A 12562-nucleotide genomic window follows, 5' to 3' on the forward strand; every position below is an offset into this window, starting at 1 on the left:
GAAGGGTAGAAGAGCAGCTAGCCTTACTAATGATAAGCTAAGGCATGCATGTGTTTGTCCAATGAGTCATATCTGCCTTGCAGTCTTAATAAGAACAGAGCATGAGAATTCCAGTTTTTTAATTGAATGGCCCTCGCAGAATTGATTTGTACTCATAACATATTGTATCACAGGCTGTCTATTTGGATGTTCTTATTCAATAATATTTCTAGTGTAGAAAAGAACTGCTTCCACACAATAAGCATCATTATTTAAGGCATTAACCCTGGATTAATACTGAAGTTTGGCCCAATCATTAGATTATGGACAATGTGCTTTGAAAGCAAACACTCTGACTCTAAGAGATGTGCATGGCATTTGAAACATTTTAAAAACCTCTGCCAAACGCTTGTTGAAAGGCATCAAATATTTCAAGCTTATCTTACAGCTGGTTTATTATTTTTTGCCTTTTTTGCAAACAAAAGATTGTTCTCCACTTTTTCTGAGGTTTACAGTGTGGCAGGCATGAACCCCAGCCGGGACGCCCCTGCACTCTATATTCAGGGGGAGCAGCCCTGGATGGTGCAATACCTCCCCCTGGACGCTAGATGGCCGCCCCCCTGGGTTGGAGTGGTGGATCGGTTTCTCGTAGGGCTCCATGGGAATTGGAGTTGGGTGCAGCCCTGTTGGGTCCTGCAGGCACCGCCAGGGGGTGCTTCAACTGAGACTCCTGAGCCCGTATGCCCACACCTGGAAGTGCAGCCAGAACTCGGCGATCAACCACCTGGAGCACTTCTGGGTGGACTATAAAAATGGCCCAGCAACCACCACTCAGAGAGCATCAGGAATCAGGAGGAGGAGGACGAGGTTTCCTGGGAGGAGTGGTAGAGGAAGAAAAGAATAAGTGCGTTTTTTGTGTTGCTGTTTTTGGGACGGTGCAGTGGCTGGGGAATACGGGGAAGATGTGCCCCCCCAGCTGAAGAAAAATAAATTTGTGTTTTATTTTTACATGTGCCTCCATGTCCATCTGTGTCAAGTCGGCAGCTATATAGCGTCTTTTCACAACAGCAAAGAAATAAAGAAAGCAGTTAAAGATTTTGGCTTCAATGAGCCTGACAGGAAGGTATATCTGGAAGGAGCAACATACAAGAAAGGCCTGCTGGTAGTGATCAAGGCTGATGGCACTTTGGAGTTTGCTGAAATTATTTAACTTGTAATTAAAAATGATTCCTTGTTGTGACAAGGATATTTATATCAGAGTTTCTTTCCCATTTCCCTATGTATTGTAAAACAGTAGAATGAGGTCATAAAATGCCAGAACATTAAGGATATCATTGTTTTTTATGACTTTCCTTCCTATAAGTTGGATGGGGCTCGGTTAATACCATTAAAGCACAGTATAGTCTTATAAAAATGGATGCTATACTGTAGATGTGTGTTCTGGTTTGATTTGTAAAAGCAGGGTTTTATAAATACTGCATAAAGTTAATGTTAATTGTTATTGTTGTGTTTGTAAAACATCATATTATTGATTATTGAAGATCTGAAGTGTTTTCATTCCTCACCATTTTTAGACATGGATTTCTACAATAAAAGTAGTGTAGGCATTGCTATTAACAAGGTAGTATGTGAATACTCTTACTTTTATTCTATGTTAATTAATGTTGACGTATGTTTATTTTTTATTGTGTCTTCTATTTTTCTATTCATTTTGTAAAGCACTTTGAGCTACATTTTTTTTGTATGAATATGTGCTATATAAATAAATGTTGATTGCTTGATTGATTGACCCTTCCAGATCCATCCAAAGCCCACTAATGGAGATGCAGAAATGTCTTGGGGTGGAAAGCTGTAGAAGAGCAGGCAAGAAGACTGGTAACTTCATGGAGCATGACAAATTATAAAAATAAAATATTAAAAATATATAAATTATAAAGGTCATCAAGCTCACAAATGGTTTCATCCCTCCCAGGGTCTTGCAATACTGTTAATACTTTTTTTTTCCCAGCGTTTATTTTAGCATTCCTTGTACTGAGTTGCACTCTGCACTTTGTATGCATATACGAGGGACATTCAAAAAGTTTCCACACTTTTGTATTTTCATTGGTAACGGTGAAGGCGGGAGGAGTAGTAATTGGGCATTAAAAAGTTGATACGACGCTGGGAAAATTGCATCACAAAGGAAGGTGACTATGTAGAAAAATGTTGTTATTTGTTCTTGAAATTCTTAATAAATAGAATTTTTAAAAAAAGTGCAGAAACTTTTTGAACATCCCACTTACAGTGGTGTGAAAAACTATTTGCCCCCTTCCTGATTTCTTATTCTTTTGCATGTTTGTCACATAAAATGTTTCTGCTCATCAAACACATTTAACTATTAGTCAAATATAACACAAGTAAACACAAAATGCAGTTTTTAAATGATGGTTTTATTATTTAGGGAGAAAAAATCCAAACCTACATGGCCCTGTGTGAAAAAGTAATTGCCCCCTGAACCTAATAACTGGTTGGGCCACCCTTAGCAGCAATAACTGCAATCAAGCGTTTGCGATAACTTGCAATGAGTCTTTTACTGCGCTCTGGAGGAATTTTGGCCCACTCATCTTTGCAGAATTGTTGTAATTCAGCTTTATTTGAGGGTTTTCTAGCATGAACCACCTTTTTAAGGTCATGCCATAGCATCTCAATTGGATTCAGGTCAGGACTTTGACTAGGCCACTCCAAAGTCTTCATTTTGTTTTTCTTCTTCAGCCATTCAGAGGTGGATTTGCTGGTGTGTTTTGGGTCATTGTCCTGTTGCAGCACCCAAGATCGCTTCAGCTTGAGTTGACGAACAGATGGCCGGATATTCTCCTTCAGGATTTTTTGGTAGACAGTAGAATTCATGGTTCCATCTATCACAGCAAGCCTTCCAGGTCCTGAAGCAGCAAAACAACCCCAGACCATCACACTACCACCACCATATTTTACTGTTGGTATGATGTTCTTTTTCTGAAATGCTGTGTTCCTTTTACGCCAGATGTAACGGGACATTTGTCTTCCAAAAAGTTCAACTTTTGTCTTATCAGTCCACAAGGTATTTTCCCAAAAGTCTTGGCAATCATTGAGATGTTTCTTAGCAAATTTGAGACGAGCCCTAATGTTCTTTTTGCTTAACAGTGGTTTGCGTCTTGGAAATCTGCCATGCAGGCCGTTTTTGCCCAGTCTCTTTCTTATGGTGGAGTCATGAACACTGACCTTAATTGAGGCAAGTGAGGCCTGCAGTTCTTTAGACGTTGGCCTGGGGTCTTTTGTGACCTCTCGCATGAGCCGTCTCTGCGCTTTTGGGGTAATTTTGGTCGGCCGGCCACTCCTGGGAAGGTTCACCACTGTTCCATGTTTTTGCCATTTGTGGATAATGGCTCTCACTGTGGTTCGCTGGAGTCCCAAAGCTTTAGAAATGGCTTTATAACCTTTACCAGACTGATAGATCTCAATTACTTCTGTTCTCATTTGTTCCTGAATTTCTTTGGATCTTGGCATGATGTCTAGCTTTTGAGGTGCTTTTGGTCTACTTCTCTGTGTCAGGCAGCTCCTATTGAAGTGATTTCTTGACTGAAACAGGTGTAGCAGTAATCAGGCCTGGGAGTGGCTATGGAAATTGAACTCAGGTGTGATACACCACAGTTAGGTGATTTTTGAACAAGGGGGCAATTACTTTTTCACACAGGGCCATGTAGGTTTGGATTTTTTCTCCCTAAATAATAAAAACCATCATTTAAAAACTGCATTTTGTGTTTACTTGTGTTATATTTGACTAATGGTTAAATGTGTTTGATGATCAGAAACATTTTGTGTGACAAACATGCAAAAGAATAAGAAATCAGGAAGGGGGCAAATAGTTTTTCACACCACTGTATATCTTATATATAAATGTCTACACTGGGAAGTGTGTGTGTCTGTCTGGCCTGGAAGTGGGAGGTGGAGTCGGGCTAAGGCCTGCACCTCCGAGGAAATAGAAAACTCGCTTAGCAGCTAATAACACAAGGGAGGCCAGCACGTCAGCAAAATGAAACCTCAGAAGAACGACAAAGTCTCTTAGCTGTTAACATCGGCAGAACGGTATCCCTTTAACTGTTCCTCCCGCCGCTAATACACAATCGTGGTGAGCACGTCAGCAAAATGAAACCTGAGAAGAAAGACAACGTTGCTTAGCCGCTAACATCAGCAGAACAGTGTCCCTTTTACTTTCTCCTCCCACCACTAATACACAAGCGAAGTGGGCACATCAGCACAATGAAACCTCCAAAGAAAGACAAAGTCGTTTAGCTGCTAATGCACAAGTGAGGTGAGCACATCGGAAAAACAGATCCTCCTAGGAGAGAGAGATGTCCAGAGTAGTTCCTTTCAATTACCTAACATTACTAAATTTTAATTTTTTTCTGATGATTTCAATAGTTTCTAGGACCCCAGGCTTTTTAAAGCACAGGCTTACACAGCTATTATTGCGTGTATATATATATACATTCTTTGTCTTGTGTGTGTGTGTGTGTGTGTTTTCTTAATCTCAGTTGTGTGATTAATTGTTGTGTGTACTGTATATCGATTATCCATCCATCCATTTCCCAACCCGCTGAATCCAAACACAGGGTCACGGGTGTCTGCTGGAGCCAATCCCAGCCAACACAGGGCACAAGGCAGGAACCAATCCTGGGCAGGGTGCCAACCCACCGCAGGACGTATATCGATTATGAAACTTATAATTGGAGAGTCACCAAAACTGGAGTCAGATTTTTTATATGCATGTATACTTGGCCAATAAATCTGATTCTGATTAGTGAAATTTGATGGATTTTCTAGTTTATAGATAGTTGCCTTTTGACAAGCTCAGTATTTTAGAAAGACCTATGGTAAGCATTAATATTATTTGTTTTGATTTAGAAAAATCCCAGGATTGTATGTACCTTTAGTATAATTAAAATACAATATTCAGATGAATTATGATTTCTTTTTTAGGAGACCATCAATGACACTTGTTGCTCTACAAGTCTTATGGCTTCTCCTTCACCTTCACCTTCAACTTCTTCTCCACGTCAACTGTATACCACTACAATCCCAAACTGGACTGACAGTTTTCAGATCCCATACTTGAAATTCCCAGAGGATTTAATGCAATCCCTGGAGAGGGGCAGAAGACCAAGCCCACATGAAATGATCAGAATAGTCATCAAAGAAATCATCAAACATTCATTCTACCAAAACGCTACAACATGTATTTCAATAGCACGTTTAGCTCAAAGTGCTTTACAAGATATAGGAAGAAAAAAGAAAAATATAAAAATAAAATTAGGCAATACTAATTAGCAAAGAATAAAGTAAGGTCCGATTGCCAGGGAGGACAGAAAAAACACAAACAAATCTCCAGAGAGCAGCAGAGAAAAACAAAATCTGCAGGGGTTCCAAGGCCACAAGACCGCCCAGCCCACACTAGGCATACAAGATAAAATAAATTTCATTATAACACAAGAAATGTCCTAACCCTGAAAAATGGTTGCAAACGATTATGAATATCTTCAAGATGTAATTGAGGGAGACATTATAGGCACCGGATATGACTCCGATATGACAAGATACATACGGAGGGAGCAGATGGGAGTTGCCACATATACCCCTTCACGAAACAACAGAACGTTTGCCGAGAAAAGAATGGACACTCAGAAATAATTACATAGAAGCCAGGTGGAAAGATATGCAGTCAACTTATTATTCTCAGAGAAAAGAAATAAATCAGGGCACCAGCATTCCTCTACTTTCAGAGGACTGGCCTTTTCGGTTTAATGAGAATGGCATGGCAGTTCATTTTAAAAGAACTCACAGGTATTCAACTGAAAGAAATCTTTCTTACTAGTCTTGACAAAAATGGAACTCCTTAACTATATGAGTCGTGTTGCTGCTGTAAAAAATAGACGATTCCTTCAGAGCTCTAGAAAGCTGGATGTTGCTCAGAGTCATTTACAAGGCTGCTCGACTGAAATAACAAATATGATCCTGCTGCTCCTGCCTTACTTTGGTAAGAAGAAAGAAAAACATGATGCACTATCTCGGAAAAACAGGTCTGTCTATGGAATTACAAGCGGATCAGCTTCCTTTGACACCCTGCATTATAATTTGTGGTAAGAACATCTCATTTTAAATATCTTCTACCTGCTCCTTACATAGATTAGTTTTATGTTACAGTATATCTATGCTAATTTTACATATAATGAAAATTCCAGTTTGCAATTAGAAATAGTATATAAAGGTAATGTGGTGGACAGCTAGGGTCCTTACCTGGCCAGGTTGCCTCTACATTGGAAGGACCTGGGGAAGGAGTGTCTCCAGAGCATTGCCTCCCTCAAAACCGTTAGAGGGCAGCACCCCTGGAGTGCGGTGGTATGACAGGTTTGGAGCATGGAAGCTCAACCCTGTTGGGGCCCATGGCCACCGCCGGGGGTGCAGCTGGAGAACTGTTGAGCTGTTTGATGCAGCACTGATTCCACACCCAGAAGTGCTGCCGGAACTGAGTCAACAAGCACCTGGAGCACTTCTGGTTGCCTTATAAAAGGAGCCAGCAGCCACAACTCCGGGAGCCAGAGTCGGGTGGGAGAAGATGAAGCTCACCAGGAGGAGTGGAGTCAAGAGAAAAAAGGAAGAAGAGAAGGTTGTGCGCTGACCTGTGCTTTGTGTTTGGGACTGTGTTGTATTGGTGGGAAACGGACAATGGCGTTCCCACAGGAAAGAAAGAAAAAACAAAAGTAAAAAAACAAAAGTGTGTGTGCTTGCACTTGTGTCCTGTCTGTCTGTGTCAGGATTAGGGCAGCTGTACGCACCCTTGGGCAAAACATTACATATTAAAGGACTCTCTTTAAATAACAATTAGAAAACAATGAGAACCTAAAGCACTAATACAGAACACAATGGCTGTTGCTGTTTTAAAGCTATTGATTAAATGTATAACACTTGTGCTCTAATCTGCTTAATGCATATTTTAGGCTTTCATTCAAAGTGCTACCTTGTTCATGTTCAGCATTGACAAAACAATTGTGAATGACAGCATAACTACATGTGTATCTTTGTATGATGGTTGCAAGCTACTTCTGTCTCAACATACATTATCTTATGGAATTACACTCTGTCCTCGAGTTTTTACAGAGGTAAGTCTTGAAGTAAATGGTGTTTAGTTGACTAGATAAGAAATAATAGTATGTAGTAGTTGAAATACAACAGCTAATGCTAACACGTTAGCTGGAGACACGTGCAAAGATACTAGTAGCAGTATTAGTATTTAAAAAATTAAAATGTAGTTTAGAAATTAATGAATAAAAAGGCATCTTCTTTCCAACATATTTACATCTTTACAACTTAATATTGCATACTGTACTAACTTCTTCTGGAAGTCTATTAGTTTTACTTTGCTCTTGGTATTTTACTTTCCTCTTGTTTGATGTTTCTTCAAAATCAATCCCGATAAACGAACAAATGTGGAATGGAAAAAGTCCAGGAAGTGGCATTCTGTGACCGCCAGGGTGCTGTCACTCATTTCAGCTCTTGTCGATTATGAATGTAAATAGTAAAGTAAGTATTTGATATGCATGAAATGAAAGCTTATAAATTTAGAAGAAAAGACACACTTAATATTAAAACTACACCATGTTTGGGAGTTTTGTTAACTGTAACTTTATTTTATTCTCCTAGGTGTTTTCACTGTGACTTCTAACAAAACTGCAAGTGGAATGAAGATTGAACTCCAAGGGTTTAAAGGTTTACATATTCACAGAGGGTCACCAGTTATGTTTTTGTTAAGGATTGTTAAAATGTTTCATCTTTTTTCAATGTTATTGCTTGATATGAGTATTATTGTTTTGTTATTAAAATACAGCTTTTACACTGCAATAAAAAAGAAAAATATAAATATGATCAGAAGATAATATGATTTCTTTATTTACTTATTTGCAACTTCCAATCTTTAGAAATTTGATAAAACACAGGAGCCTCTGGTGTCACCTCATCTGACTCAAACAGCAATTCAGTGTGTGCTGTCAGTGCCTGCAGATGAGGCAAACTGGAACAGAACAGAACACACCTACTGCATTTACCATCAGGGCAGATCATAAACATTACAGAAAGTTATTTCTCTATTATGTAAAAAAATTCTGGGACGAGACGAGACTTTTTCAGAGAGATACTTTCATGTCCCGCGAGATGAGACTTTGTGGCAAAAGATTTAACCACACCTGGGGCCGGAAATAAAAGACAAAGAGTAGATGACAAAGTAGAACATCGTAAAGAATTCAAAAAGTTGTCGTGATACACATGCAGAGCAGGTTAGAGATAATAAAAGTACTAAAATTTGAACATCTCAAAAAAATGATAGTGAAGATCGCATTAGCGCAACCAAATGGAAATTATTGCTTGATGAAATAATGGAACAGCCAAAAGAGATTATATTATTCGGATTTAAACTTTAATGTCGGAGACTTGTAGATCATCTAATTTGTATTGTCATCAGGGAAAAGTAGTGTTTCTTCCCAATGAAGAGGCATATCCATGAGAATTAAAACATTTGTTGTTTGGTGAAAGTGAAATACACATACGTGAGCAGCAGAGACGCGAAGTGACTCACAGGCCAGGGTGTTGGCGAGAGAAGCGAGCAGGGGGGTGAAGCCCCCTAGTTACTAATTATTATTAATTAGTTGACTGATGCCTTTAATCCACAACCTCAGGATTTGAAGCTTAAAGGCTGTGGGTTCAAATCCCATTACTGATGCTGCAAGACCATGAGCAAGTCACTTCACCTGTCTGTATTTCAATTGGAAGACAAAAGGAATGGAGCCAATTGTATCTCAGATGTTGCAAGTCGACCTGGATAAGGGCATCAGTCAAATAAGTAAATAACTATAAGTTTTAAGAATTGTTGTACTCTGTGCAAAAAGCTGCTTTTGGAATTTTCTAATAGAAATTAGCAAAAATCACGAATTGCAAAGTTTTGCAAATAAATGAAAATTTGTCTGCGGTGGGCTGGCACCCTGCCCGGGGTTTGTTCCTGTCTTGCGCCCTGTGCTGGCATGGGATTGGCTCCGGCAGACCCCCATGGCCCTGTGCTTGGCTATAACGGGTTGGATAATGGATGGATGAAAATGTGTGTAAAGTGTCTTTTTTAGTACGTATAGATGATGTTAGATCCAAAATTGATTTTTTGAAGGCCAATGCCTAATGTGCATTTTATAACTCGTCTTTTGCCTTTAATTTAATCGAGGACTCTTAAAATGACATGTAAAAGACCCCCGGATTTCTGCAGCTTTGAGCCACAGCCTCGCTTCTCAAACGAAACGTATGCATGTCAAAATAAAAGCCCTCCAGTGTTACTGTACTTGTTTTCCTGTCCTACTCCTCCCCTCACCTGTCTCTCGGTTCTTTCTTCCTCAGGTGTCACCGTGTCATGACTCTTGTGTTCAGTCGCCACACAAAGTAAGCAGACGCAGGTGTCATCAGTCCTGCAGAAGATTTCCAGAACTTTGTGATGTTGCGCGCAGAGTTTCTCTTGCAGGTTTCCAGTCGCCTCCTCCAGTTTGTGTCTTTTGAAAGCTTCAGACTTGCGGTGAGGCTGCAGATGAGCCTCACAGTAGGAAGCCATGCAGGTCAGGCAGGTCTTTGAAGCTTTCCTTTTTCTCCTGGAACATACATCACAGGAGACATCGTCAGGTCCTGCGTAACTCTGAGACGGACCGACATCGGCTTCCGCGCCCTTCAGTTTCTCCAGAATATCTTTCAGCATTGTATTTCTCTTAATCTGAGGCCTTACTGTAAACGTTTCTCTGCACTCAGGACACTTGTAAATTCCCGGTGTGTCCGACTTGTCCCAGTAGTCATTAATACAGTCCATACAATAGCTGTGTCCACACGAGATAGTGACCGGCTCATTCAGGGCATCCAGACACATCGGACAGAAGTACTGATCAGCGGACAGGGAAGGCTTACCCGCTTCCATCTTTAAAGGAGATTGCTATTACTCAACTTGGATTTGTTGCCCACGAAGATGAAACAATTGTACGCGTCCCTAGCTCATCCGTCTTACCTTCCCTAAACTTTTTCACTTTTACATCACTGCCCGATTCGCGATTCATGTGAGTCCATACCCGATTTGCATCGCTCGTGCACTCTCTGCTCACTAAAAATAACTTTTTACGACACTCCCCGATTTGTACTGCGCATGTGTAGTGTGTTGTGATTTTCCCTCTCAAGACCTGAATTGCGCTTGTGAATCATTTTCATATTGCCGTTAATCTCCGTCTCCAAGTGGACTCGTCGCTTCTTACTGGAAAACATGGGATCTTTAGAACTTTATAACGTTTTCAAACAATAGTTTTCATCTAAAAAAGATAACCCTAGTTGAGCGAAGAGGGATCGAAGTGAACTCTAACGTGTAATGTTTAACTTTTTATTTGTTTATTTTTTTTACTGACATGACGTACAGTACAGTTCATCTTAGATGTGTTACTCCTAGAGATAAGACTACTGAGGTTGTCAGTTTTATAAGGAATGTGTGCATAATTCCTGCTAAGATTTCTTTTATTTGATCTGCAATTAGATTAGATTAATCTTTATTAATCCCATGGGGAATTTCAGATGTATACTGCATCAGCAACATAAAAACAAGGGAACAGATTACAGACGTGTAGGACACATAATACAATTAATCAACGAATCAATAAGTAAATAAATAAATACAAATAAACTTAAGTAAGGCAGGTGGAAGCATTGACTTGCCAGATAGCAGTGAGCAGAAAAGATCCCACAGAGCCGCTTATTAGCATGCCATGGTGGAATGAGCCCCCTGGTTAAAAGTGCATCAAAAGAGCACCTCCTACAGGGGATGGAAGGGATATTTCAAGTCATGGCATCCAAATTTGCCATCATCCTCTTTTCTATAACAGCTTCCAGTTTGTCCAGGGTTCACCCCGTGATTGACAAAAACTTTCCTGATACGTTTGTTCAGGTATTGTGCATCTTTTGTGCTCAGGATGTTTCCCCAGGATCCTACAGCACAGACCATCACACTGGCTGCTATGGTCTGGTAGAACATTTCCAGCAGCTTGCTGCACACATCAAAAGACCTGAGTCTCCTTAGCAAGTCCATTGCTCTGACCCTTCTTGTCCAGTGCCACTGTTAGATCAGTCCAGTTTGTTGTTTATGTGGACCCCCGGATACTTTTAGCTCTACACCACTTCCACGTCCTCATCCTGAATGGTGACTGGTCTCAGAGGCTCCTTGACACACCAGAAGTCCAGCACCAACTCTTTCATATTGCTGATGCTGAATTGCAGGTTGTTGTCCTTGCACCACAAGACAATCTCCTCCATAACTATCCTGTATTCCGACTCATCTCCATTATTAATGTGGCCTATGACGAATGGGTCATCTGAAAATTTCTGTAGATGGAGCTGGTATTGAACTGGAAGTCTGTGGTGAGGAGGCTGAACAGGACAGTTCCCAGACATGCACCAGTATTACATACCATCACTTCTGACATGCAGTCCCTCAGTCTCACAAACAGCTGTCTGTTGGTCAGGTAATCTGTGATCCAGGAGATTATGGGGATGTCAAGATTCAAAGCCTTGAGATTTCTCTCCCATTTGATGAAAAAGAATGGTGTTTAACCACTGGAAAAGTCAAAGAACATTACCTTGACTGTGGTGCCAGCTTTGTCAAAGTGGGGGTAGGCTCTTTGGAGCATGCAGATGAGAGCATCCTCCACACCTATATGTATCTGATTGGCAAATTTCAGGGAATCCAGATGTTCTGAAACCATAGCTGTTTTAAGACCAGACTCTCAAAGGCATTCATGATCTATGAAATAAGAGCAACTGGTCTCAAGTTCCTGGTTAACTGGAATTCTCTTCCTTTGATACTGGGACCACACAAGGTGTTTTCTGCAGCTGAGGATCCTTCTGCAAATGAAGGGAAAGGGAGGAGAGGTGCCAAAAGACCCAGCAGAGCTGGCCGGCACATGTTTTCAGCATCTTGGGGTCGATTTAATCTGGCATTAAAGCCTTGTTTATGCAGAGTTTTCCCAGCTCTCTCCTCACTTGATCAGCAGAGATGTACAGTCCAGGGATTGGAGCTGGGCTACAGACCACATTTGTGATGTCACTGTAAGGGAAAGTTGGGCAGGGTGCAGAAGGCAGTTGAGTTTCTGGAACCTCTTCAGCTTGCACACAGTGGCTAGCAGTGCTAGCAGAGTGCTGTACTGGCAAGATCAAGTCAGACCTGTTGAAGAATGTTATCCAAGGCTTTTTGTTAGTTAAACAGCGCACTTTGTTATACATGTACACCCAAAATATGATGTTGTCAGTGCAGCACTGGTTGAGACCCTCAATGTACTGTCCCTGTGACTCACAGAGCACATACCAGTTGCTGTTTTCTAAGTCATCCTTCAAAGCCTCCTCATCCTCCACAGTCCATTCCTGCATGATCCTGGTGGTGGCTGCCGACTTCTGGACAATGGGTTTATACTGTGCATCCAGAAAGTATTCACAGCGCATCACTTTTTCCGCATTTTGTTAT

General features: G+C 40.7%; 1 protein-coding gene across 2 annotated transcripts in view; it reads right to left on the minus strand.

Annotated features, from left to right (window-relative positions):
* The window catches only part of LOC120533271 (E3 ubiquitin/ISG15 ligase TRIM25-like), a 28642-nt gene extending 18476 nt beyond the window's left edge, over positions 1–10166 (minus strand). For both annotated transcript variants that reach the window (XM_039760079.1, XM_039760080.1), the window contains exon 1: positions 9398–10166. In XM_039760079.1, coding sequence (XP_039616013.1) covers positions 9398–9985 — 588 coding nt within the window. In that variant the 5' untranslated portion in view covers positions 9986–10166. The remainder of the gene's footprint in view (positions 1–9397) is intronic.
* Between the last annotated feature and the right edge of the window lie 2396 nt (positions 10167–12562).

This window comes from Polypterus senegalus, chromosome 8 (genome assembly GCF_016835505.1).
Source record: "Polypterus senegalus isolate Bchr_013 chromosome 8, ASM1683550v1, whole genome shotgun sequence".
Taxonomy (NCBI): Eukaryota; Metazoa; Chordata; class Cladistia; order Polypteriformes; family Polypteridae; genus Polypterus; species Polypterus senegalus.